At 35.3% G+C, this 25,882-nt stretch overlaps 1 protein-coding gene across 3 annotated transcripts; it reads right to left on the minus strand.

Annotated features, from left to right (window-relative positions):
- Positions 1 to 1,972: 1,972 nt before the first annotated feature.
- Positions 1,973 to 24,271, minus strand: LOC106884349 (uncharacterized). 3 transcript variants are annotated; one of them, XM_014935689.3, is made up of 2 exons: positions 23,837 to 24,271; positions 1,973 to 4,790 (listed from the first exon to the last, which is right to left on the minus strand). In XM_014935689.3, the coding sequence occupies exon 2, from the start codon at positions 4,154 to 4,156 to the stop codon at positions 2,930 to 2,932; it is 1,227 nt and encodes a 408-aa protein (XP_014791175.1). In that variant the 5' UTR covers positions 4,157 to 4,790; positions 23,837 to 24,271; the 3' UTR covers positions 1,973 to 2,929. The 3 variants fall into 3 exon arrangements, 2 of the variants coding, with proteins under 2 accessions (XP_014791175.1, XP_014791174.1); XM_014935688.3 differs by lacking the exon at positions 23,837 to 24,271 and adding an exon at positions 23,692 to 23,812; XR_016244276.1 differs by lacking the exons at positions 1,973 to 4,790; positions 23,837 to 24,271 and adding exons at positions 14,711 to 16,026; positions 23,692 to 23,812.
- Positions 24,272 to 25,882: the final 1,611 nt, after the last annotated feature.

The raw sequence follows: 25,882 nt of genomic DNA on the forward strand, positions 1-25,882 counted from the left end.
GTAAATGAAAAATTAACTGACTTAAGCTCTCAATTCAAAATCATGGAATTGTTTGGCAACAGAGTCATGAGAATCCACGAAAGCAGTGCAACCAAGAATGATTAGCCTGCAAAGGGCACAGGCAGTGACTTCAGACCTTAGCAAAAAAAAAAACAGTCCACTAACTTGTGAGGAAGAGACACTCCAATACTTGACTGATACTTTACTATTGTGACTCCAAATGAGAAGCAATATTGATCTTAGTGGGAAGAACCACAACTAAATACCACAGGATATTTGCTCTCAGACTGTAAGATTTTATAAAACTCATGATAGCATGAGTAAAACTATGACTAAAATAACATCAATTGGGACTAATACTCAACATAGTAATTTGAAGCTGCAAGAAATCTCAACCCAGATGTCTATGATAACAGCATGCTTACTGAAAAAAAGCTCCAACTCCAGGTTCTATGCCCTTGATATCTCTTCCCTACCAGTCTCAGTATCACCAATCATTCTAATCTAACAGCTTCACTTCCATCACCCTTAAACGGTACACTCCAGAGTTATCTCCCATCAGATCCAAACTCTTCATTCTCCCTCTGTAGTTCATTTCACTTCTTAAAAACGGAGGTAGTATCTCCTATTTTAACCAAAAAATGGAAGAGAGGGGATTATTGCCCTTGTTTTTAACAACTCTGGTGATGATAATTGTAAATAATTATTTTCTTTATCACGTTGAATCTCTTTCTTTTCTTCTCCTCAGAGTCCACTGCAACAGCTACAATAAAGATTGACTGGAGACTAATTGCTATATGGCCCTTACCAATGAATCGTTAAATGTGAGGACTTTATGTGAAATTTTTGAATCAGAAATTTCCTGGTAGACTGCAACTACTGCTGCATGTGCTGATGGTGTTCTTTCAGACTCCACCCACATACTATGAAGTCTAGCACACCCCAAAGTTCAGTAATGTCTCCAACATACTTCCGTTTAAACATCAACAACCTATTTGTTTCCAATGAACACTCTTATGTGGATATGATAAATCACTCATTTACATTTCACACAAAAGTGTCATTTACACATCTCGAGATGCTTCATGAAGTTTGAACTTGGGAACATCATTCAACAGAAAACATGACAACCTGATCTCTCTTTCAACACCACAATCACTACACATTTCAAAGAAACAGATTCATATGTAAAACATTGCTTTAGTTATAGATAACTTAGACCATCAAAGTCACTACAAATTTGAGTCAATAAAAAATTGTTACTGTAACTCTTTTATCTTCTATTTGTTTCAGTTAGTAAACTGTGGCCATGCTGGGGCACCAGCTTGAAGGAGTTTTAGTCGAATGTATCAACCCCAGAACTTTTTTTCAACCTAATACTTATTCAATCGATTTCTTTCACCAAACTGCTACAGGAAATTAAACACACACACACACACATATGTAATGGGCTTCTTTCAGTTTCTGTCTACCAAATCCACTCACAAGGCTTTGGTTAGCCCAAGACTATAATAGAAAACATTTGCCTAAGGTGCCACGCAATGGGACTGAACCCAGAACCATGTGGTTGGGAAGGAAGCTTCCTACCACACAATCATGCCTGTGAATGTAACTGTATTTATAATACTAGGGCTGACTGCATGCAGCTACCAAATAGTTCAGGCCTGATCAACTGCTAACTTCCTGTTGAGCACAATAACAATATTTGAATAGTGCCAATGTCTAAGAAAGGGTACTATTGATGTTATACACAAAATCATTTTAAAGTCAAAGATGGAGCCTCTCCATGGTCACCCAACCTGCAACAAACACCAACCAAATCTTTTTCAAATAAACAACCATCCTAAAAAAGAGCACGTTGGACAATGAATTGTGTAGGTATGTGTAAATGTTAATATGTGTATGCGTGTGTGTGTGTGCATATTGCTTTGTGAATTGTTATGAATGAGATGAGAAATAAGAACAGATCACATTTTAAAACTGTCATCTTATGTTTTGGGCACCTTTATTCACCAACATGTGGTGGAATTCAAATGATCCTTCCAAATAATGCTGGTCTGGTAGGTAACCATGTTTCCATAGCAATAACTGACAGTTTACAGCAACTGATTATCACTGCCATGGAGACTGACACCATATTCTATGGAGGGAACAGAGAGTGATAGGACAGAGAGAACCTGGTGGTATCAGAAATAGAAGAGCAACTGTTGAAAGTTAGACTTTTATATATATATATATATATATATATATATATATATATATATATATATATATATATAAGAGTGAGAGAGAGAGAGATAGAAGGGGGACATGATAAGGGAAAAGTGTTAGTGTTTGTGTGTAAATAAAAAGTATGACAAGACAGATACAAAAAGAACGTAAGAATATGGAACATGAAAAACAAAAGGAATGTGAATGTGTATGAAAGAGATAGAGTGTGAATGAATAAGATTCATAAAGAGAAAAATGCATGTGTGTTTATGGGATAAATTGGACATGCTCAGGAGACCAAATATACCACTAACCACTCTTTTGAATCATGACTATAAAGGTACAGAACCTTATTGTGTTGATGGAGTTTAGTGGAAGAGGTGTATTTCATGAGTAAATGAGAATCTAGTCAGATGTATGTAGGATACAGTGAAGTTTTTGCCTTGCTATGGGTAGTGAAGGTTGAGTGGGTAGTGTTGAGAACATAACATCTGAAAAGGTGTGCCAGACATCTTATGGAAAATGAAAGAATATGTTGAATAAGAAGGGAGAGAAAGAGAGAGAGAGAGTATAGACATGAGTATGAAAGGAAAAGTATGTGTGTAATACTGAGGAGAAAAGATACTGTGGAATTACCAAAAAAAAAGGAGAAAGTGTACAGAGAAATAGTAAGGAGGGAGAGTGAGAAAATTAGAAAGGAAAGGGGAAAATATAGAATTTAATTGTGCACATCTGTGTGATAGACGTCCATCTGCTGTACAGCAGGGTGGTAAGCAACACTGATCTGAGGAGCAAGATTAGTGTGGTAGAGTACATTGCCTGGATGTGGTTGTACAGTGATGTGATGGGGCACATTGGTTAAGGTAGTTATAGTTGTTGCATTGCCATTGCCATGGTGAGCAGCAGCAGCAGCTGTCACTGCGACTTGCTCTCCATTTTGTTCAGTTTCTACAGTCACAGCAGCTGAAGTCCCTTCTTCTGCAACAACACTGATACGAGGTACACAACTCAATTTTCTGACCCCTTTATTTGGCCGCTTGTGTCTTTCCAGATGGTCGATCCGTGTAAAGGCATAGCCACACAGTTCACACTTGAAAGGCCTCTCTCCAGAGTGAATGCGTTTATGGACACGTAGGTGATCACGCCGGGAAAATGCTTTGTTGCAGACATCACAGTTGAACAATTTAGGGCGTGAGTGTATCTTACTGTGAGTGGAGAGCTTGCCTGTTGTTGAGAATCCTTTACCACAAATGTCACATACACATGGCAGGACTGGAATATGCCCAGAGGATGCAGAAAACTGACCTTGCTTTTGTAGACCAATGGCTTGTGATTGGTTGTATTCTCGCCAGCATTCTTCACAGTCAAATGGTGGATTCGACGTTACTGGTGCAATCTGGTTGGAGATAACTTGATGTTGTTGTTGTTGTTGTTGAGGATAAACAGGATCACTGGACCTCACTGCATTACTAATATGTAGGTTTGCATTGTTATTCTTATTACTCTTTTTGACCCGATTTTTCTTCACAGGAGCTGCTTGGGGTGTGGCAATTATTTGGTTGTTGATGTTGTACACTTTGCCACTGTGTTGTGTACGTGTGTGCCGTACGAGGTAATCTTTCCGTGAAAATGCACACCCACATATATTGCACTTGAATGGGCGTACTCCAGTATGTATCCGCTCATGCACAGTGAGATGTGATTTCTGGGAGAAACTGCGATCACAGATCAAACATGTAAAGAGCTTCTCACCGCGATGAGTGCGTTTATGGCGCTCCAGATTGTGACGGCTGAAAATTTTGCCACAAATATTGCATACTGCTGTCTTATCATTGACAGATGCAGTGGCAGCAGTTGTATTCAGGTGAACTATAGTGGCAGCTGTTTCTAAATCCTGCACATCACAATGGATCAAAGTCGCAGTACTGGGCATAAGATTATTCATTGGTGACAAGGTAGAAAATCCAGAAACATACAAATAATTGAGATCTTAGAAAACAAAAAACTGACCCCTGGCTTTCTACAGTGAAACGGGGTTAAATATTGTCTTCATAGTAATTAGTTTTGTCTAATGAAAATAAAATGTTCATTAGGTTGCTTTCTTCCCTAATTACTGGTTAGTCACACTCTGTATAATTTTTCTTTATAAAACTTCATATATATAACTTTTAAAAATAGTTCATAACAAAATGCTGACAGCTACCATAACTAAAGATTTAAAAAAGTAGTAGTAGTAGTAGTATCAGCAAACATTAACAGGAGTCAGTTGACTTTGTGAATTGAATAACATGACAACACAAATAGAACCTCTTCCAAATAGTCTGCTTTGATTTCATTCCTCTCAGCTATCTCAAACAGTTGTGATAAGAACAAGAACACAACTCTGTAGAAACATGAGAGTGGATTAGCCCAAAGTTGGTAATAGATATGTGTGTCTATACGTATATGTATGTATATATATATATATATACATACAGAGAGAGGAAAGAAGTTAGTCAATATGTAGTGTTGGAGATAAAGGCACTTGGGTGACGTGGAGCAGCTAATATTTTGGTAATACACTTCAGCACAGCATCAACCTACAAAGATAAGAATAACATTTATATAAATCAAATGAATGTCAAAAAGTTTTGTGTATATATATATATATATATATATATATATATATATGTACACACATATATATGTAATAGCCACAATTATACATATATACACCATTCAGAAGTTGAGAGAATAGCTTAAGGTCAACATTTACTTTTATTGTAACTATGTCTACATCATTATAACTAATCCAATTCATATACATAAATTAACCAGTAGGAACAAAGCAAAGTAGAGATGGTCGGTACCAGCAATAAGTACAAACAGTTGAAAAGTGGAGAAAATTGAGGGCAGATATGTCAGATGGGCACCTCACTGTGCCATCCTCACCTTCAGACTCAAAGATTATGAACTTGCTCCTAGGAATTCCATGTGGAAAAATATGGGAGATTGTGGTTCTGGAAAAATATATATGTCTGTGTTTATCCCCCCATCACCCACCACCACTTGACAGCAAGTACTGGTGTGTTTATGTCTCCATAACGTAGTGGTTAGGTAAAAGATACTGATAGAATAAATGCCAAGCTTAAAAAAAAAAGTACTGGGATTGATTCATTCAACTAAATTCTTGAAGGCACGACTGCAGACTAATGACTAACAAGTAAAAGATATAACAGATAAATATCCTCAAAATTTCAATCTTTTTAAATTCCACCACTCCCCCATCTCCATACCAACACCTCAGATGTTTTTAAACTTGACTATTCATTCCCTCATGCAAGGATACTAGTCAAACCAGCAGAAATGAACAGCAGCTCAACATGTCTAAGATAACAGCCAAATCTCTGAAAAATAAGTTTTTCCAGAATTTCCTCTTTTTTTTATACTACTTCCTTCCTTTGCTTTCAAAATAACAGAACCCACTCCAAAGAAATATGGAATGCATCAACACAATTGTCCCTGCTTAACCCAACCAACTTGCACTGAAATATTTGGTAAATTTTTTTGTCCACACCTGTTTTATTAACGAGAAGATGAAGAAATACCTGATGTTCATCAATCTGTCAATCCACTACCTCAATAATAATAATAGTCCTTTCTACTATAGGTACAAGGCCTGAAATTTCGGGGGAGGGGATAAGTTGATTACATTGACCCCAGTGCTCAACTGGTATTTATTTTATCCACCCTAAAAAGATGAAAAACTAAGTAAACTTCGGTAGAATTTGAACTCAGAATGTAAAGACAGATGAAATGCCACTAAGCATTTTGCCTGGCATAGTAATGATTCAGCCAACTCACTGACTTAATAATAATAATAATAATAATGGTTTCAAATTTTGTCACAAAGGCAGCAATTTAAGGTGAGGGGATGAGTTGATTACATTGACCCCAGTGTTCGACTGGTATTTATTTTAATGACCCCCGAGAGGATGAAAAGCTAAGTCGACCATGGCAGAATTTGAACTCAGAACGTAGTGATAGGCAAAATGCCACTAAGTGTTTTGTCTGTGCTAATGATTCTGCCAACTCGCTGCCTTAATAATAATAATGGTTTCTAACAGAGGCACAAAAAGATTTGTGGAGAGGAGGTAAATTAATTCAATCACCTCCACCACTGTACTTGACTGATACTTTATTTAATCAATCTCAAAGGGATGAAGGCTAACCTTGGCAAGATTTGAACTCAGAACAGTTAAGTTATGGGGATATAAAGAAATCAACAAAACATAAAGACATGCACACATAGATACATACATGTATATCTGCATATATGATAGGCTTCTTTCAGTTTTTACCTACCAGATCCACTCACAATACTTTAGTAAACCTGGGGAGAGTAGAAGACACTTGTCTAAGGTGCCACAGAGTGGAATTGAACCTAAGGCCATATGGTTGGGAAACAAGTTTCTTAACCACACAGTCACGGCTGCATATATATATATATATATATATATATATATATATATATATATATATGATATAGTGTACATTTAATACACATTAGAGATGCCCATAAAAGGACATCTGACCCGCTAGAAAGAGCAGCCAAAGCTCTACACCACAAAATTAGGGATAATTTCGAAAGGAATGAAAAATAAAAACATTTACATCTATATTTCGAACCAGGTTTCAAGTTATTTTAGCAAAACAAACTATTTTGCAAGGCCAACTATCATCAGCGAAATAGCCGAGATCGGCATATATGTACAAGGCACTACATAGAGAACATGACTTGTGCATATATGTCTAATTTTTCAAAAATGCGCGGTAACACATCTCTGATGCTCAGATAACACTGTACTCATCATCCAAACCACAGATCAAGTACAGAAAAGCTAACAGAGCTGTACAGCTACAGCTCAGTAATAGGTTATAAAATCAACTACATGAAAACAAAATACATAGCGATAGCACAAGACTAAATAGAGGTGGGAGGCAATGAAATCAAGGAATTAAAGGAATACATCTACTGGAGACACATAGTGAATATGTACTGAGACAGGGATGCTGAAATCTCAAAAATAATGGCAGGTTGGAAGGCTTTTATCTTGATAAAAGATGTGCACAAAAGAAAGCTGGACAAGACTCTACGTAACGAGTCTCTTCAATATCCTGACCTACCTATGTTCTTATATGCAAATGAAAAAAAAAACAGGGATGAAAATTGATTGGCTACGACACAAAGGATCATGGAAAGATCCATGCTAGAAACATCACATGCTCTGGCTGCATCAGGCTACATAATATATATATACATACATAATATATATATATATATATATATATATATATATATACACACATAAATATATATATATACATATATATATATGCATACACATATATGCACCATTTTGAGCGTGACCGTTGCCAGTACCGCCTGACTGGCCTTCGTTGGGTTTTCAAGCGAGATCGTTGCTAGTGCCCCTGGACTGGCTCTTGTGCGGGTGGCACATAAAAGACACCATTTTGAGCGTGGCCGTTGCCAGTACCGCCTGACTGGCCTTCATGCGGGTCACACGTAAAAGCACCCACTACACTCTCTGAGTGGTTGGCGTTAGGAAGGGCATCCAGCTGTAGAAACTCTGCCAAATTAGATTGGAGCCTGGTGTTGCCATCTGGTTTCACCAGTCCTCAGTCAAATCGTCCAACCCGTGCTAGCATGGAAAGCGGACGTTAAACGATGATGATGATGATATATATATATATATATATACACACATACATATACATATATATATAGAGAGAGAATTCACAAAAAAAACAAAAGATGAAGACAGGTGGCGTAGACAACAAACAGATGTATTAGTTTATTTCACAGGAAGATAAAAAGTCTTTAACATTTCGAGCTTACACTCTTCTACAGAAAGAAAGAAGGAGAGAAGAATCATAAGTATATATACATATTTGAATATATATATGTATATATATATATATATATATATATATATATATATATATATATATATATATATATATATATATATAGAGAGAGAGAGAGAGAGAGAGCAATAAGAAAATGGAGGAGAATATGCGGTATCCATCGACTTGCAGACAGTGTATTCCCTTGAATTAATTTGTTTATTTTGTATATTGTGGATTTTGTCATTTTAGTTACAAAATAAACAAATTAATTCAATGGAATACACTGTCTGCAAGTAGATGGATACCGCATATTCTCCTCCATTTTCTTATTGCTATATAAATTTAGGGTAAAATAACCCCCTTTTACCCACACCCACTTATTACACTTGGTATAACACTAGTGTAACAATAATTGGGTACCCTCCCAGCAGTATATTGGATAGATACTATCCCTTAGTGGGTTGAATCCTCAATCCCTAACTCTCTTGCATTATATATATATATATATATATATATATATATCATCATCATTGTAGTTTAACGTTCCACTGGTACGAGTGCCAATCAGGTGGTACTGTCATCGGCCATGTCAGCGATTTTGATTTGATTTCACTTGCCTCAATAGGTCATCGCAAGCAAAGTTTATTGTCCACTGAATCAGAGGTATCCATAAGTGGGCTGGTTACACCCACTGGCATAGGCCACAGGCTATGGTCTCACTTGGCTTGTCGGTTCTTCTCAGGCACAGCATATCTCCAAAGGTCTTGGTCAGTAATCATTGCCTCGGTAAGGCCCAATGTTTGAAGGTCTTGCTTCACCACCTCATCCCAGGTTTTCCTGGGTCTACCTCTTCCACAGGTTCCCTCAACTGCTAGGGTGTGACACTTTTTCACACAATTGTCCTCATTCATTCGCAACACATGACCATACCAGCGCAGTCATCTCTGTTGCACACCACATCGGATGCTTCTTAAATCCAACTTCTCTCTCAGGGCGTTTACACTCTGTCGTGTATGCACACTGACATTACACATCCAGCGGAGTATACTGGCTTCATTTCTTGCAAGCTTACGCATGTCTTCAGCAGTCACGGACCATGTAGCATGGCTGTTCATACGTATGCGTCATACAGTCTACCTTTTACTCTGAGCGAGAGGCCCTTTGTCACCAGCAGAGGTAGAAGCTCTCTGAATTTTGCCCAGGCTATTCGTATTCTAGCAACTACACTTTCAGAGCATCCACCCCCACAACTGAGTAGGTCCCCTGGGTAATGGAAGCTATCAACTACTTGTAATTTTTCTCCCTGGAATGTGACAGAAGTTGTTCTCTGCACATTTTCAGTGTTTATAGAACCTGAACATTTGCTACATACAAAATCTATTTTCCCAGTTAGCCCTTTGATATTGCTGCACCTCTTCCATGTCCATAGCTTACACTGGGTACATCTTAGGGAGTTTCTACCTATGCCTTTTCTACAGATCGAGGAGGGCCATCTACCTGAAGGGATTTGTGGACTATCTGCCTTCCTACTTATACATATATATACATACATATATGTATATATAAATACATATACAAATATATATATATATATATATAATCATCATCATCATCATCATCATCATCGTTTAACGTCCGCTTTCCATGCTAGCATGGGTTGGACGATTTGACAGAGTTTCTACAGCTGGATGCCCTTCCTAATGCCAACCACTCCGAGAGTGTAGTGGGTGTTTTACGTGCCACCAGCACGAGGGCCAGTCAGGCGGGACTAGCAACGGCCACGCTCGAAATGGTGTGTTTTACGTGCCACCTGCACAGGAGCCAGTCCATCAGCACTGTCAACGATCTCGCTTGAATATCTTTTCACGTGCCACTGGCACAAGTGCCTGGGAGGCGATGTTGGTAACGATCAACGGCCACGCTCGAAATGGTGTATTTTACGTGCCATCTGCATAGGGGCCAGCCCATCGGCTCTGGCAACGATCTTGCTTTCATGTGCAACTGATGAAGGGTTGTTTTTTTATGTTGCTTGTTTTGTTTTCCATGTTTTCGTACTCTTTTACTCTTTTCCTTGTTACAGTTATTTGACTGCGGTTATGCTGGAGCACCACCTTTATAGTAGAGCAAATCGACCCCAGGGCTTATTCTTTGTAAGCCTAGTACTTATTCTATTGGAATAAGTACTAGGAAATAGGAAAAAGTAGAAATATCTGTACGTATAGGAAAGTAATAATTAATAATTTTATCAATACTGTTAAACGTTCAAATTTACTTAATAGTTAATAACACTATCTTTTTATATGTTTTCCTGTTCTTAACTCTTTCGTTACTAACCCGGCCGTATTTCGTTACTAACCCGGCCGTAGCCGGCCGAAAATAGTTTTGGTTCATAAGACTAACCCTGCCGTAGCCGGCCGAGCATACCCATTGTTATTTAAATGTATATTTGAACCCAAATCTCATTAGTACATTCGTTAAAACACCTGATTTCACTTTGCAAACAGTTGAGTTATTGTCTCCGACATTGTTTGGCATGATATTTGAACTCAGTGAATTTTGGAAGATTTTTTTCCACATTTTTTGCGGTGTTAATTTTTTTCAACTTTGAAGATGGAGAGGAGTTTCACGCTATCAAGCAGTGATTCCGAATTTGAAGGTTTTTGAACGGAAGATATGGAGATATCGAAGAAAAGAATGAATGAGCTACAAAAGCACGTGGTGAACGATAATGAATTGGATATTTCTGTATCCGAAACTGAAAGCAGCGACGGCAACAGCGAGGATGATTTTACACCAGAAAAAGATTTAAAAAATATTTTTATTAACAATTTTTCTGAGGAAACAGGGTCTACCCATAGACTTTCTCAGGAAGTGAAACCTTTAGACTTCTTTTTCATGCTTGTTTGAAATGATTAGTGCGGAAACAAACCGTTACGCAGAATGTAAACAAACTGGAGAAAAAAAATAGCTTGTGGTTTCCTACAACTGTAGATGAAATACGGGCATTTTTTGCCATAAATATTATTATGGGTATTAGACAGTTACCCAGAATAACAAATTACTGGAGCGATCAGGAACCTTTTGGCGATGAATATATTTCCAGTATTATGAACGAGTACGATTCGTGAAGCTGAACCAATATTTACATGTGAGAGACACTAGCAGTGCCCCAGAGACAAAAATTATACAATAGAATTGATTAAGAACCCTTTCTTTAATTATGTTCCAAATATCACATTAATATGTTGATAAATAAAAAAGTTACAGGTGTTTAATGAGACTAGTCTAAATTCATGATTATTTTAGAATTTAATTGAAACTCATGAGGGGTGTATTTTGGTCAGAAATATAGTAACGAAAGTGTTAATCCACAGAAAGCATTTCTTCATTAGATGAATTATGCCTTTAACTTGACAGATGATTATTATTATAAAACCATGACATTTTATGTATTGTACTAATTATTGCTTTTCTATACATACAGATATTTCTACTTTCTCATTTTATTTGCATTATTTAAATATTAGGATACGTCTTTTTGAATTTACAAGACCTCAAGAGTGTCCTCATTATGAGTGGAACTTATGTTGATCGATTTATTGTAAATTGCCTAGATCTTTTCCACTATTATGTGGCCACGAAACACGTGTAGTCTATTATTCACTTTCTTTTTTTATAGATTTTATAGATTTTTAAATTAGTATTTTGAAGAGTACATTTTTCTTGATGGTGTCTGATCTCCTTCGGTGTTTGGATTGCATCTTAGTGGTTCTTCTCTAAATTATTAATATATTTTTCATTATAAAATTAAATTTCATCATCATCATCATCGTCGTTTAACGTCCGCTTTCCATGCTAGCATGGGTTGGACGATTTGACTGAGGACTGGTGAACCAGATGGCTACACCAGGCTCCAATCTGATTTGGCAGAGTTTCTACAGCTGGATGCCCTTCCTAACGCCAACCACTCAGAGAGTGTAGTGGGTGCTTTTACGTGTCACCCGCACGAAGGCCAGTCAGGCGGTGCGGTACTGGCAACGGCCACGCTCGAAATGGTGTATTTTATGTGCCACCCGCACAAGTGCCAGTCCAGGGGCACTGGCAACGATCTCGCTCGAAAATCCTATGAAGGCCGGTCAGGCGGTACTGGCAACGGCCACGCTCAAAATGGTGTATTTTATGTGCCACCTGCACAAGAGCCAGTCCAGGGGCACTGGCAACGATCTCGCTCAAAAGTCCTTACACATGCTGTGGGCACAAGTGCCAGAAAGGCGTCGCTAGGCACAGATGCCATCACAATTTTGCTTTCGCTTACCCCAATAAGTCTTTGCAAGCTGAGTTTCGTGTCCAATGAGGGAGACGACGTTGGCATGGGTGCCAGTCGTCAAATTTTACTTAACTTCGATTTCACTTGCCTCAACAGATCTTCGCAAGTGGAAGTTTAGTGTCCAATTTGGTATTATTAAATTGAATATCCTTGTAAGTCCGGTTTTTGGCATTCCCTAATATTATAATATTTTTATATATATATACATATATATATATATATATATATATATATATATATACACACATATATATATATCGTAGTGAAGGCAATGTGTGAATTACTACAGCATTAAGTGTTCACTGTTGGCAATATATATTTATCGACCATTGATAAGTGAACATCTATAAGAGAATCACCAACAGCTTGCACACATTAAATAAACAAACATAAGAGCCAAGTTTGAGTTTAAAATAATGCAATAACATTGGCGCAGAATGCGACAGGGAATTTTGAAACAGGTTAACATAGGTGCACACATACATATATGTATACACACAAACACACATATACCACCCACCACTGACGACTTCCCAGCTCCACACCATTATCCATACACCTACACATACATGCTCTCTTAGACACACCATGCGCACGTTTATTTTGGGATCACCAATACTTTATTATCTCCCCTTCTTCCTAGCTCTCCTGTGTGACCCCTCTGTTTGGCATTCGCCATGATAGATCATTAGCCCACTACACATTTGTTACTTTCTCTCATTTGTTTCTGTGGAAGCACGTAGGCTCGAAACATTTTCACTCCTGGAGCGTTAAACTAATACATCTGTTTGTTGTCTAAACCACCGGTCTTCGTCTTTTGTGAATTCTCCCCATATGTGTATGTATACATATATACATATATATATATATATATATTTATATATATATATATATATATACATACACATACATATATATATTTTTATATATATACACATGCATATATATATATACATATATATATATATATATATATATATATATATAAAGTGTAGTATATTGCCACTTAAGTGTGGCTGACCCCTAGGGGTGGATGTTACTGTTGCTTTTAGCCCCAGGAGGACATCTCCTCCTGGGGCTAAAAGCAACAGTAACATCCACCCCTAGGGGTCAGCCACACTTAAGTGGCAATATACTACACTTTATCGTGCAGTTACTGTTAATACTTCATTTAGAGAATTAACATTGCTATATATATATATATATATATATACATATATACAAAAATAAGAGGGATGACCAGCAAAAGTGGACTCCTATATGCTAGAAATAGATGCCGAATCATCTAACCACGAAAAAAATATATGTTCTCAGTAAAAATTCAGCGACACAACAGACTGTAAAAGGGCAAGACAAATGAAAAAATACTAAATAAAAACGATTAACCTACGTACCATGGTTTCACCTGTTAAAATTTACATAAATATCTGCAGGATCGTCAGCATTGTCTGTCGATTTGCGATGTAATTTCCAGAACTAGACACAGGACGTCCAACCGAAACGGAGCATGTGTAGAGTTCTACAAATTACATTCAGTGTATCCTTTTAAATGTCTTCAATCTGGCGCGCTAAGTCCGGAAATAATTCTGCAGTTAATAAATTTTTGCATCTAATTTACCGGTTTGAGAAACATTATTGTATAAAAATTTATTTATGAGGGTAGAAATGGATATTAATCAATTTGAACCAGTGGTCTAGCATATTGAAAAAATCCGAAGATTAAAATTATATTACATACAAAAATAAGAGGGATGACCAGCAAAAGTGGACTCCTGCAGATATTTATGTAAATTTTAACAGGTGAAACCATGGTACGTAGGTTAATCGTTTTTATTTAGTATTTTTTCATTTGTCTTGCCCTTTTACAGTCTGTTGTGTCGCTGAATTTTTACTGAGAACATATATTTTTTTCGTGGTTAGATGATTCGGCATCTATTTCTAGCATGTAGGAGTCCACTTTTGCTGGTCATCCCTCTTATTTTTGTATGTAATATAATTTTAATCTTTGGATTTTTTTAATATGCTAGACCACTGGTTCAAATTGATTAATATCCATTTCTACCCTCATAAATAAATTTATATACATACATACAATTATAACAAGTGTTATATATATACATAATTATAATAAGTGCGAGTGTGGATGGATATTGCACGAGCGAAGTTGCAGCTCGTTCACATATTCATGGACACTCGTGAATTTATGCTATGGAATACTGGTGCTGATGAAGGCAATAGGTAACATTCTTTACTTTAAGCTGGAAACAGGATCTTGTACGTGGTTAACCAAAAGTTTTAATTCATTTTCTTTCTTTTGCTAACCTATTATGTGGTGTGTTATTCTCAGAGAATTTATGGTGCTAATAATGCCTTTTGACATCTACTATTTTTAGTGCGTGGTGAGGCACAAGCCAAGCCCTTGTTATATGTATATAATTATAAAATATTTGTAAAATTTACCTAGGGTTGGAAAAAATAATGGAAACACCTTAAAATTTCAAACAAATTTATTTTAACATGGGGTAGGACCACCTTAGCTAGTAATTACAGCTTGAATTCTATGAGGTATGGACTCGTACAAAGTTTGAATTGTTTCCAATGGGATTTTTGTCCATTCTTCAGCAAAAACAGTCTCCAGTTCTTGTAGTGATGATGGTGGAGGATATCAGCTCCTTATTTGTTTTTCTAAAATGCACCATAAATGTTCAATAATATTGAGATCTGGAGACTGTGGTGGCCAAATAAGATGTTCAACTTCACTAGAATGTTCCTTGTGCCATTTAGTAACAACTTTAGCTGTGTGAATTGGTGCATTATCATCCTGAAAGATTGTGTTTCCCTCCAGAAACAGTTCTGCAACCACAGAATGAATTTTATCAGATAAAATGCTTAAATAGTCTTGACTATTATTTCTGCCATGATGGGAAACTATTGGGCCGGCGGGTTTCCAAGATATAGCTCACCAGATCATCACAGATTCTCTTCCATGTTTAACGGTTGGAAGAAGGCAGTCTGGGTCAAATGCTTCTTTTGGCTATCTCCACATGTATACTCGGCTGGTGGTCGGAAATAAGGTAAAGAATGACTCGTCCGAGAAAATAACATTCTTCCACTGCTCTAGGGACCAATTCTGTAAGTTTTTACTCCACTCTAAACGCTTTGCAATGTTTGTTTTTGAAAGTAGTGGTTTTCTGATTGTAACCCTCCCATAAAATCTGGCTTTGCGCAGCTCCCGGCGAACAATTTTTGTGGAAACTGGGTTCTCGAGGTGGTTATGAAGCTCTGCAGCAATTTTGGAAGCTGTAGTTTTGTGTTCCTTTCTAACAATTTGCAAAAAAGTCTGAAGGTCCCTATCTGAAAGTTTTGGTTTTCTTCTAGATTTTCGTTTCGACGAGTAGGTTTTCTGTGTTTCTCAAAGGCTGTCATTACTTTTGAGACAGCATTTCTTGATACACCAGACATTTCGGCTGTTTTCGTTACGCTAGCGCCTACCATACGAGCACCTGCAATTTGACCTCTTTGAAAGCCCGATAGATCTGTCATTTTAATGAATTTTAATTACCTTTTTGTGATGATATCTGAAAAGAAACAGCAATTTTAGCAAAACATATTAAGCAACACTAATAATAAATCAAAAAACATAAAAACAAACAAGCTTGAGACGGTTTTATAGATATTTCAAAATTATGATGCTAGGTGTTTCCATTATTTTGTCCAACCCCTATATATATATATATATATATATATTCCAAAATAAATACAAGTAGAGAAGAATGGGAAATCTTTAATAATCTCAAGGAGGATGACAACATAATTATAAAAGAAGCCAACAAAGGGAGTGCTGTAGTAATCATGGGCTCAGAAAAATACATAAACAATACTTACTATGAAAAAAATCAACAACTACAGTCAATCCAAGATAAAGACCAAACTGTCTACCCTTATCCAACAATTCCAACAAGGTCTAACAAAAAAGGAGACAAATTACTTAACTAGATTTGACTGCAAAACCAGTAACTTCCCAAAATCCACAGAAGTGAGGCTATAAAAAGCCTGTAACAAATCAACTTCTATAGTCATAAATATTCCACACCTGAGAGATCTCAAAATGAGACCAATTGTGGCCGGTCCCTTGTGTGAGTCACACAGACTCAGTAACTTTACTGACATCCTCCTTAAACCTATTCTCCAACATATACCAAGCTTTATACAAGATGATCAGGACTTTTTAAACCATCTCTCAAACAAAACCAGCAAAAACTCCCTCTTGGTTTCATTCAATGTAATAAACCTCTACACCTAGATTCCTCAAGAATACAGAATAATAGCCATACAATATTGGCTGGAAAAATTCCCAAATGACATTCCTGACCAAATCGGAAAAGAATTCATCACTGAAGGAATAAAATTCATCCTATAGAACAACTTCTTCAATTTCAACAAAAACACTTATAGTCAAAAATTGGGCATGGCGATGGGAACGAGGGTAGCCCCTACTTTCGCCAATCTTGTCATGGCATACTTGGAAGTCCAAATATATACGAACATACCAGACTGAAATTTTGAGACAACTACCAAAAATATTTACTCATCAACTGGAAACACTACCTGGATGACTGTTTCATCCTGTGGCCACATAACCTTGAACAACTCTCAAAATTTAAAAACTTAACCAACAGCATTAACCATAGTATCCAGTTTACAATGGAATACAGCCACAAACAACTACTCTTCTTGGACATCTTAATAATAAAGAGAGATAGTGAAATTGAAACAGACATCTTCGAACCAACAGACTCAAAGCAATATCATTTATTCTCCTCTTGCCACCCAAAACATATTAAAATAAATATACCGTTCAACTTAGCGAGAATTCTGAAACCCGAGAAAAGCGACTCCAAGAACTTAAAAACACATTACTAGATAGAAAAATACCTGTCAGTCTAATCAAAAATGTAATAGAACGTGCAGAAATGATAGACACCCAAGAGTTACGGAAAACAAGAAAACACCATGACACACTTAAAACTGTATCTTACATATCAACATACAATCCAAGAAACATGGAAGCATACATCATCCACCAAAACATACCCCTCCTTATGAAGGACCTGCAAATGAAAAAGGCACTGGAAACACAAGATTATTAAAAGCAAGAGACAACTGCAATCCCTAAAAAAAAAATTACTCACTAAAAATACAACTGCAAAAGTCAAAAAGTGCAACCGCCCTAACTGTGGAACTTGCATCTTCCTCTTAGAGGATTAAACATACAAATTTAAGTCAGGTCAAACTTTTACCATAAAATATGACTTCACCTGTGCTTCGAAGAACTTAATCTGTGTTCTCAAATGTGGAGGGTGTGGTGGGGACTACATAGGTCGAACTAGCTTAACTTTGAGGGAGAGACTTACAGTGCACAGGCAACAAATCTGGGACCCCGCCACTAGGAAAATTCCTGTAAGCAATCACCTAGACCAATGCCCCGTAGACATAAACCCTAAATACCAAATCTTCCCTCTCTATCAATACACTGGAAACACTTCAACCCAGTTCTGCTTAAATAAGGAAAACATACTGATTAAAAAATATAAACCACAGCTGAATATCCTTTAGAAAGAAGAAAAAGCAGTAAAAAGAAAAGAAAAAAGACTCAATTTCAACACAAAAAAAAAACAACTAGGAACAACAAAAAAACTTTTTAAAAAACTTTAGTAACAATCTTCCATCCGGGTTCTGAAACAGCAATTCCAAATCACCATACAAGCACCAGTCGCTGACGTCACCTGACTCCTGACCTATCAAAAACGAACTTCAGCAATTACAACAAAATGACCTTTTATGAGAACCAACCAACTGGAACAACTGATGACCGTCTCCACAGGGAAGCCAAGCAAGCAGAACAAGCCTGACCACCAAAAAAACGTCACCAGCACTTTAACGAATCAAAAATCAGATCCACTCGCAGAAAAGATTATAAATACATATGATCCCAAAACATACCACTACTCTATGGAAAGAGGATCAGAGAAACTGTAAACCAAATTCCTTTTTTTTTTTTACTATTTTTATTTCTCCCTTGTTTTTTTTCCCCCCTCTGAACTCAGTATGACTTGTTGATCACCACTATAATGAACTTTGAAACAAATTGATATAGTTTTAATATTATTGACTGTTATGAACATGTTAATTTGTCAACATTGAAACTTTTAAAAATGTTTTTCTAATTCATAGTTTTAAACTTTTACCACTGATAAACAAAGATGATTTTCTAATTTGCAATTTTGAACTTTTACCATTGCTAAACAAAAAACATTGTTGAAACTAGTTTGGTATATATGTAAGTAAATGTATTTTAAACAATTACGAGTTTTTGAAATTTAGGTGCATTTTCAACAACACATATCTATGTGTATGTATATATATATATATATATATATATATATATATATATATGGGAGAATATACGAAAAAACAACAACAGACGAGGACAGGTGGTGTAAATAACAAAAGGATGTATTAGTATGACGCTCGGGAATACGGAAAGTCTTTGACGTTTCGAGCTACGCTCTTCAACAGAAAGAATACGGAGACAAGGAGAAAAACACGGAGAAAAAAAATTGAAGTGTCCAGTCAACGGTCAATCATTATATATACATACACAAACACACACACACATACATATATATATATATATATACATATACACACACATATATATATACATACATATATATACATACACACACACACACACATAATGCCTTAATTATATATGAGAATAACTAACAGCTTGCACACATTAAACAAACAAACATAACAGCCAGGTTTGCGTTTAAAATATTCCAGTAACATTGCCGTGGCATGCGACAGGCATTTTGTGACGGGTTAACATTGGCGTGCACACACATATATATATATATATATATATATATATATATATATATATACATATACACACATACATATATACAGGGAGAGAACTCACAAAAAACAAAAAAAACAAGATGAAGACTGGTGGTGTAGACAACAAACAGATGTATTAGTTTAACGCTCAGGAAGTGAAAAAATCTTTTAACGTTTTGAGCCTACGCTCTTCCACAGAAAGAAACACAAACAAAATATTTTTTTTAGGTGTTTTAATTAATTTACATTACACATTTCGCTTTTTTTGAAAAACCTTATCAAAAATGAGTATAAAATATGTGAGAAAAGAAGAGGGCTTTTAATAAAATAAAATTGAAATTAAAATTAAGAATGACATTCATAGTTTACAGTTATTTCTTGCATGCGCACGTGGTCCTTTCGTTCCGTTGTGAAGGCATGGTAATTCCAACTCGCTGTGATAGTAGATTACTACTATCTGTTTTTGTAAATTAAATAGTGGTCAAGACTTCTAGGAGTGGTTGTAGCCATCGAATAACCAGCAGCAGTAATGATAATAACAATAGTAGTAGTAGTAGTAGTAGTCGTCATGGTGAAATTGTTACCCCTATGGTTTTAATAGAAATCGGGTTCTTCGATCCCCTTTGTTTATTTCTTATGAATAACTTGCAAATCTACATATAAATATATAAAAGGTTTAGATTTAGATTCAAAATTGAATATGGTACTTATGTTTAGGCACCAGAATATAGTATGGTATGGTATTATACAAAAACCATTCCAAAAACGAGGTGATCAAAAAATCAAAATAAGCAACACGGATTTTAAAGATGATTGCAGTACGCACGTTTCATGCTACTCCATTTATTTAAGTAATGCGAGCATTACATTAAATGCAATATGTAGAGCAATCTTCAGCTGCACGAAAATGCAGAAAATTACAGTAGAATAGACATATTAGAATTGTGGCAAGATTTCAAATCCAAGTGGGAAGAAGAATACATAAAAATCCATCTTGACATAGCCAAGGCTATCAGGCTAGTCAGTTGCCACAATTATAATATGTCTATTCTACTGTAATTTTCTGCATTTCCGTGCAGCTGAAGATTGCTCTACATATTGCATTTAATGTAATGCTCGCATTACTTAAATAAGTGGAGTAGCATGAAACGTGCATACTGCAATCATCTTTAAAATCCGTGTTGCTTATTTTGATTTTTTTATAAATATATAAAAATATATATGAAAGTCTCAGTGTTGCTAGTTTAGAGAATTTAGACTTGGTCGGTATTTTCTTATAAAAAATATTTCCTTGCTAATGCGTTCATTTTAGCTAGCATTGTCTTTGTATTTGTATAGTGGAAATGTTGTGAATTTGGGAAATTTGTTGTAAGCACATTCGTCGATGTGCTGGCTGAGAGGTATTTTCCTGTTTTCTGGGATCCTAATTTGGGATTTGTATACCACCATCTTCTGACGTAGGCTGTTTTTAGTGTGTCCAATATATTGCCGTTTGCATCCAGAGCATGTAATTAGGTAGATCAAGTTCTCCGATGCACATGTAAAATTAGTTTTTACTTTGAAATTATGGCCTTGTTCTAATCGATGTTCCGATCCTTCTATTACGTTGACACAAATCCCACAGTTGGGTCTCCCGCATTTTTTTACTGTAGGTTTTGTGGTTATTGTTGAGTGTAATTTGGCCTGGGTTAAAATCTTTTTCATTGATTTTGGTTGCCTCTTACTTTTGATGATTGTATGTGTTTTGAGGATTTGGTTCATTTTTGTATCTTTCTTGAGTAGAGCTGTGCTGTGGAGTATGTTGTTGAAGGCCTCATTGTTGTGTGTGGAGATGTAAGGTAGGGTTTTTAATTTTTCTTCCTTCTTGGGTCTTGGTTGTCTAAGTTCTTGTGTATTTAATTGAAGTACTCTTTGGATCGTATTTTCGATTAAGGGCTGTGGATAGTTTCTATTTACGAGTGTGGATTTCAATTCCTGGAGTCGTGTATAACGGGTGTCTGCATCTGATACTATAGTGCATATTCTTTTGGCTAAGCAAAATGGGATATTAGTCCTGGTGTGTCTCGGGTGGCAAGAATCAAATGGTAGGTACTGTTTCGAGTCAGTGGGTTTATAATAGATGTCTGTCTCTATCTTGTTCCCGACTTTCTTTATGAGGATATCTAAAAACGGTAGTTGTTAATTGTTGTATTCCATCGTAAATTGGAGGTTTTTGTTTATTCCATTTAGAAGTGTTTGGAATTCGTTGAGTCTTTCTATACTTTCATTCCAGAGGATGAAACAGTCATCGAGATATCTTTTCCAGTTGTTTTGTATGTAGGTGGAAAAGGAGCTTCCATATTTCTCGAGTGTTCTCTGGTATAGTTTAATCTTGAGATAGCCCATTACCAGGTTCTCCAAAGTAGGCGCAGTCCGTGTTCCCAATTTTATACTTATTTTTGATAAGGTTTTAAAAAAAAAAAACGAAACATGTAATGTAAATTAATTAAAACAGCCCCAAATTTTTTTAAAAAAAAGTGGCATTTTCATTTATCTTTAATACATATATACATACATAAATATATACACATAAATACACACACACATATATATATATACATATATATATATTTATACATACGTGTGGGTCTATATATATATATATCGTAGTCAAGGCAATGTGTGAATTAATTGAATATTAAGTGTTCACTGATGACTGTTGTCGATATATACTTGTCGAACATTGATAAGCGAAGACATGTATAAAAATTATATTGACTCACTTATATAAGAGAATCACCAACAACTTGCACACATTAAATAAACAAACATGACAGCCAAATTTGAGTCTAAAATAGTTTAATAATAGTGTCATGGCGTGCGACAGGGTATTTCGCGACGGGTTAACGTTGGCGCGCACCTGCTCAACTCAGCCCAGCTGTTTTGATGGTGCGAGACAGCTGTTTTTGTTTGCGTACACAAATGTAATAGTTTCCAATACAATATATTCAGAGAGAAGAAAAAAAGTCCAACTTCCTCGAAGAGATATCTTGTAAAATGAAGAACGTATTGTAGGAAAATAAAAAATAAAAAAACGAAATTTGTACAATATCATTTGATCTTGCACTCGGATGACTAGTTCTTTCTCTTTCTGTACACACAATATATCGATGAGAGAGGGAGAGAGAGAAATCGCAGAAAATCATGCATATATGTATAGACACATAAAATATTTACAGTGAGTTTGAGTTTACAACCGGATGTAATTGTAACGCTGAATGTGTGTTTTTAAATATTGATTTCTTACGTAGGTAGATGTAGCAGTAAGGTAAGGGAGAATATTTAAAATGTTAATGCCAATTTATTATTTTTTTAAAAGATTTAGCCGTGTAATTGAGGTATTTATAACAAAGAATTGAAACCCGAGTTACGAACGAGACTAACCGGGTCTATTATGTCACTAAAGTCTAACTATTACTAACAATTCTTTCCACTTTGGCAACATGTAGATATATTTTTATGTCATTTTTTATTATTATTATTATTATAATAGAATACCTACTTAAATACATAAACCATTTTAACGTTCACCATATTCTTTAGAGGGAAAAATTGTAGAAGGCAGTCAAAACATTTTTGCAGAGTAACTGAAGACCGGTGTGCTTTTCAAATTACCAAAATACAGGCTAAACGTACTGTTTGACGGTTGAGGATTCAGCATTATCAATATAATGCCGTTCACATTTTTATTCGGTAATAAAGAATTTACTAATCACCAAATCAACAAAGAATTTACTAATCACCATTAGAACCATATATGACCAAAAATCGTACTTCGATCTTTAATATCATTTATCAAATTAACGTAAAATAAATAACTGCGAGGTCCGGTTAGCCGGTATTTAGTAAAGAGAATTCTATCTATATGAACTATGTGCAGAAGTTTTACTTATTGCTATCTTACGTTTTTTGGTGCTACAATGTAAATGAAAAAGTTAAGTCGAATCTTAAAAATATATCCAAGTATATCAGTTTTAAAGAGGTTTTTGTTTCTCTACATGTTTTCTGTATTCTGTAACTACCAAATAGTGTCCTTTACAGACTGACAGGCAGAAATGGCTGAAACTTTCGCTTATACATACGTACATACATACATACACATTGTTGTGAGGAATATATATTTATATTTCTCGCAATCATAAATCTTTGTTGCTCTCCAAAAAATTTTTTTTAATGCCTAAGCTATTTTACGGTTATTTATAAAAAATCATTTGGTAAAAATAAAATAAAAAAATTAAAATGTTTTTTTTTATATACAAATTTCTAATAAATTAAAATTGAAGTTTAAATTTTTTTACCTTCTGAAACGTTTCCCGCAATTAAAAAAGAGACGTTAGGGCTCCTAACAAAGGAGACGGTGTAACCGGTGCAAATTTTCTACAGTTAAAAAAAATCGCTTCTTGTATTATTACCGCAATATACTTCAAAAACAAAAGTACTTACCAACGAAGGTGGTTGCTCTTTTACCCTGGAGTCTGCTCCAATTAAGCAAACCCATAATCTAAGGTATTCCAATCGTGACCCTCAAGTCACTTTTTAAAAAATTTAAACAGTGCACTGTTATAAAACAAAATGTAGTAAGACGTTAGTGGTATTTGAGGGAGAGTTGACTGTTATTTCTAGGAGATCGTACGGTGTTCCTCTGTGGTCTAAGTCTTATTTTGTAATTCTTTTCTTTTCTAGAATGCTTTGTATTAGAGTATTCCATCGTTTCTGTGTACTTGACTGTTTTGTAGACCCCTCCCAATTCCCGTTGAAAGATGAACGACAAAGTTGACTCCAGTCGCGGAATTTGAACGTAGAACGCAAAGGACCATAGTTAAAAATATTAGACATTTTGTTTGACACTAACACAAGCGAGTCTGTCAATCCACTGCGCGACCAGCTAGAAATAGCAGCCTAAATCTCGTGAGAGGAAAGGAGGGAAGAAATAATCTCTAGCTGAAGATTTGGCCTGAATGTAATGTATGCCAATAGAAATATGGTATCAAACGGGTTTCTAGGATTACATGGTCAAACATAACAATTGTTCTTAAACTGATTCAGCTGAAAGCATCCAATGTACCGAGTGAGGGTGTTAAACTAGGGATCAGTTTAAGTTTACCGTCCAAGTAGGCAGAATTTGAACTCAGGACGAAAGAACAGGAACAATTACTGCAAAACATCTAGTCCAATGTTCTTAGAGTTCTATCAATCCACATACCACGATTATTAGTACTTTTTAAACGTTACTGAAGAATAAGAAGTTGACCTTGGTGGGGTATCGCGTTTGTAGCAACAGACCCTATGTGGCAGCAACAGATCCTATGTGCTCATCATAAATACGGCCACATGAATAATTGTCGTATGATATGTAATCTATATATATATAAAATTCAGAATGTGGTGCATCAGCATGGCCGCAGCTCTAAGCTGAAACTAAAAAAAAAAAAAAAAAAAAATGTGTGTGTGTGTCTGTATGTGTGCATCACTAAAACTCGAGAATTACCCAACCGGTTTCATTCAAATTTTACACATGCCTTACTTAGGATCCATGCAGTGTCATAGGCCTAAAAAAAATTCCAGCTTCTTGCCTAATGCGAGCTTGGAGCAACCTCTTATCTCTTTCAGTATTACATGACAAAAGTGAAACAATAACATCTCTATTGTAATGTGAGATAGTACTTTCACTTTTACTAGTGAAACTATTAATATTTTCACTTTGTATATATATATATATGTATATATATATATATATATATATATATATATATATATATATATATATATATATATATATATATATATATATATACATACTAGTTTCATTTCTATTACTTTCTCTATGATATATTTATGCATGTATATGTATGTATACATATATATATATATATATATATATATATATATATATATATATATATATATATATATATATATATAAGTATATATTATTTATATAGATAGGGTGATAAATTGAATATTCAAATTAAAACCAAGTGGCCTAGCATATAAAAAAATCTGAAAATTCAGAAGAAATTGTATTATACGTGTATAAGTATATATATATATTTATGTATATGTATATTTATGTGTATATATGTGTATGTATATATACGTATATGTATGCATATATATATATGTATAGATATGCATGAATATATATATATATATATATATATATATATATGTGTGTGTATATATATGTATGTATATATATATATGCATATGTATATATACATATATGTGTGTATATATATATGCATATATGTGTATATATATCTTTGTGTATATATATATATATGTGTATATATGTATATGTGTATATATATATATGTGTGTGTGTGCAAAGTGGTATTTCCTTGTCTTGGTATCATGTGGTTATTGTGAGTATTATTGTCCCTCATTATTAACCTTCTGTGAAAAAATATTCAGCTATGGGAAATATTACCTTATTTGGAAACAGCTAAATGTTGGCAACCAGCTATAGAAAATCTGCCTCAACAAATC

The sequence above is a fragment of the Octopus bimaculoides genome, chromosome 14, assembly GCF_046866305.1.
Source record: "Octopus bimaculoides isolate indiv1 chromosome 14, ASM4686630v1, whole genome shotgun sequence".
Lineage (NCBI taxonomy): Eukaryota > Metazoa > Mollusca > Cephalopoda > Octopoda > Octopodidae > Octopus > Octopus bimaculoides.

Coding starts and splice junctions, on each gene's coding strand:
- LOC106884349 (XM_014935689.3), bottom strand. CDS start 4,156: ATGAATAATCTTATGCCCAGTACTGCGACTTTGATCCATTGTGATGTG.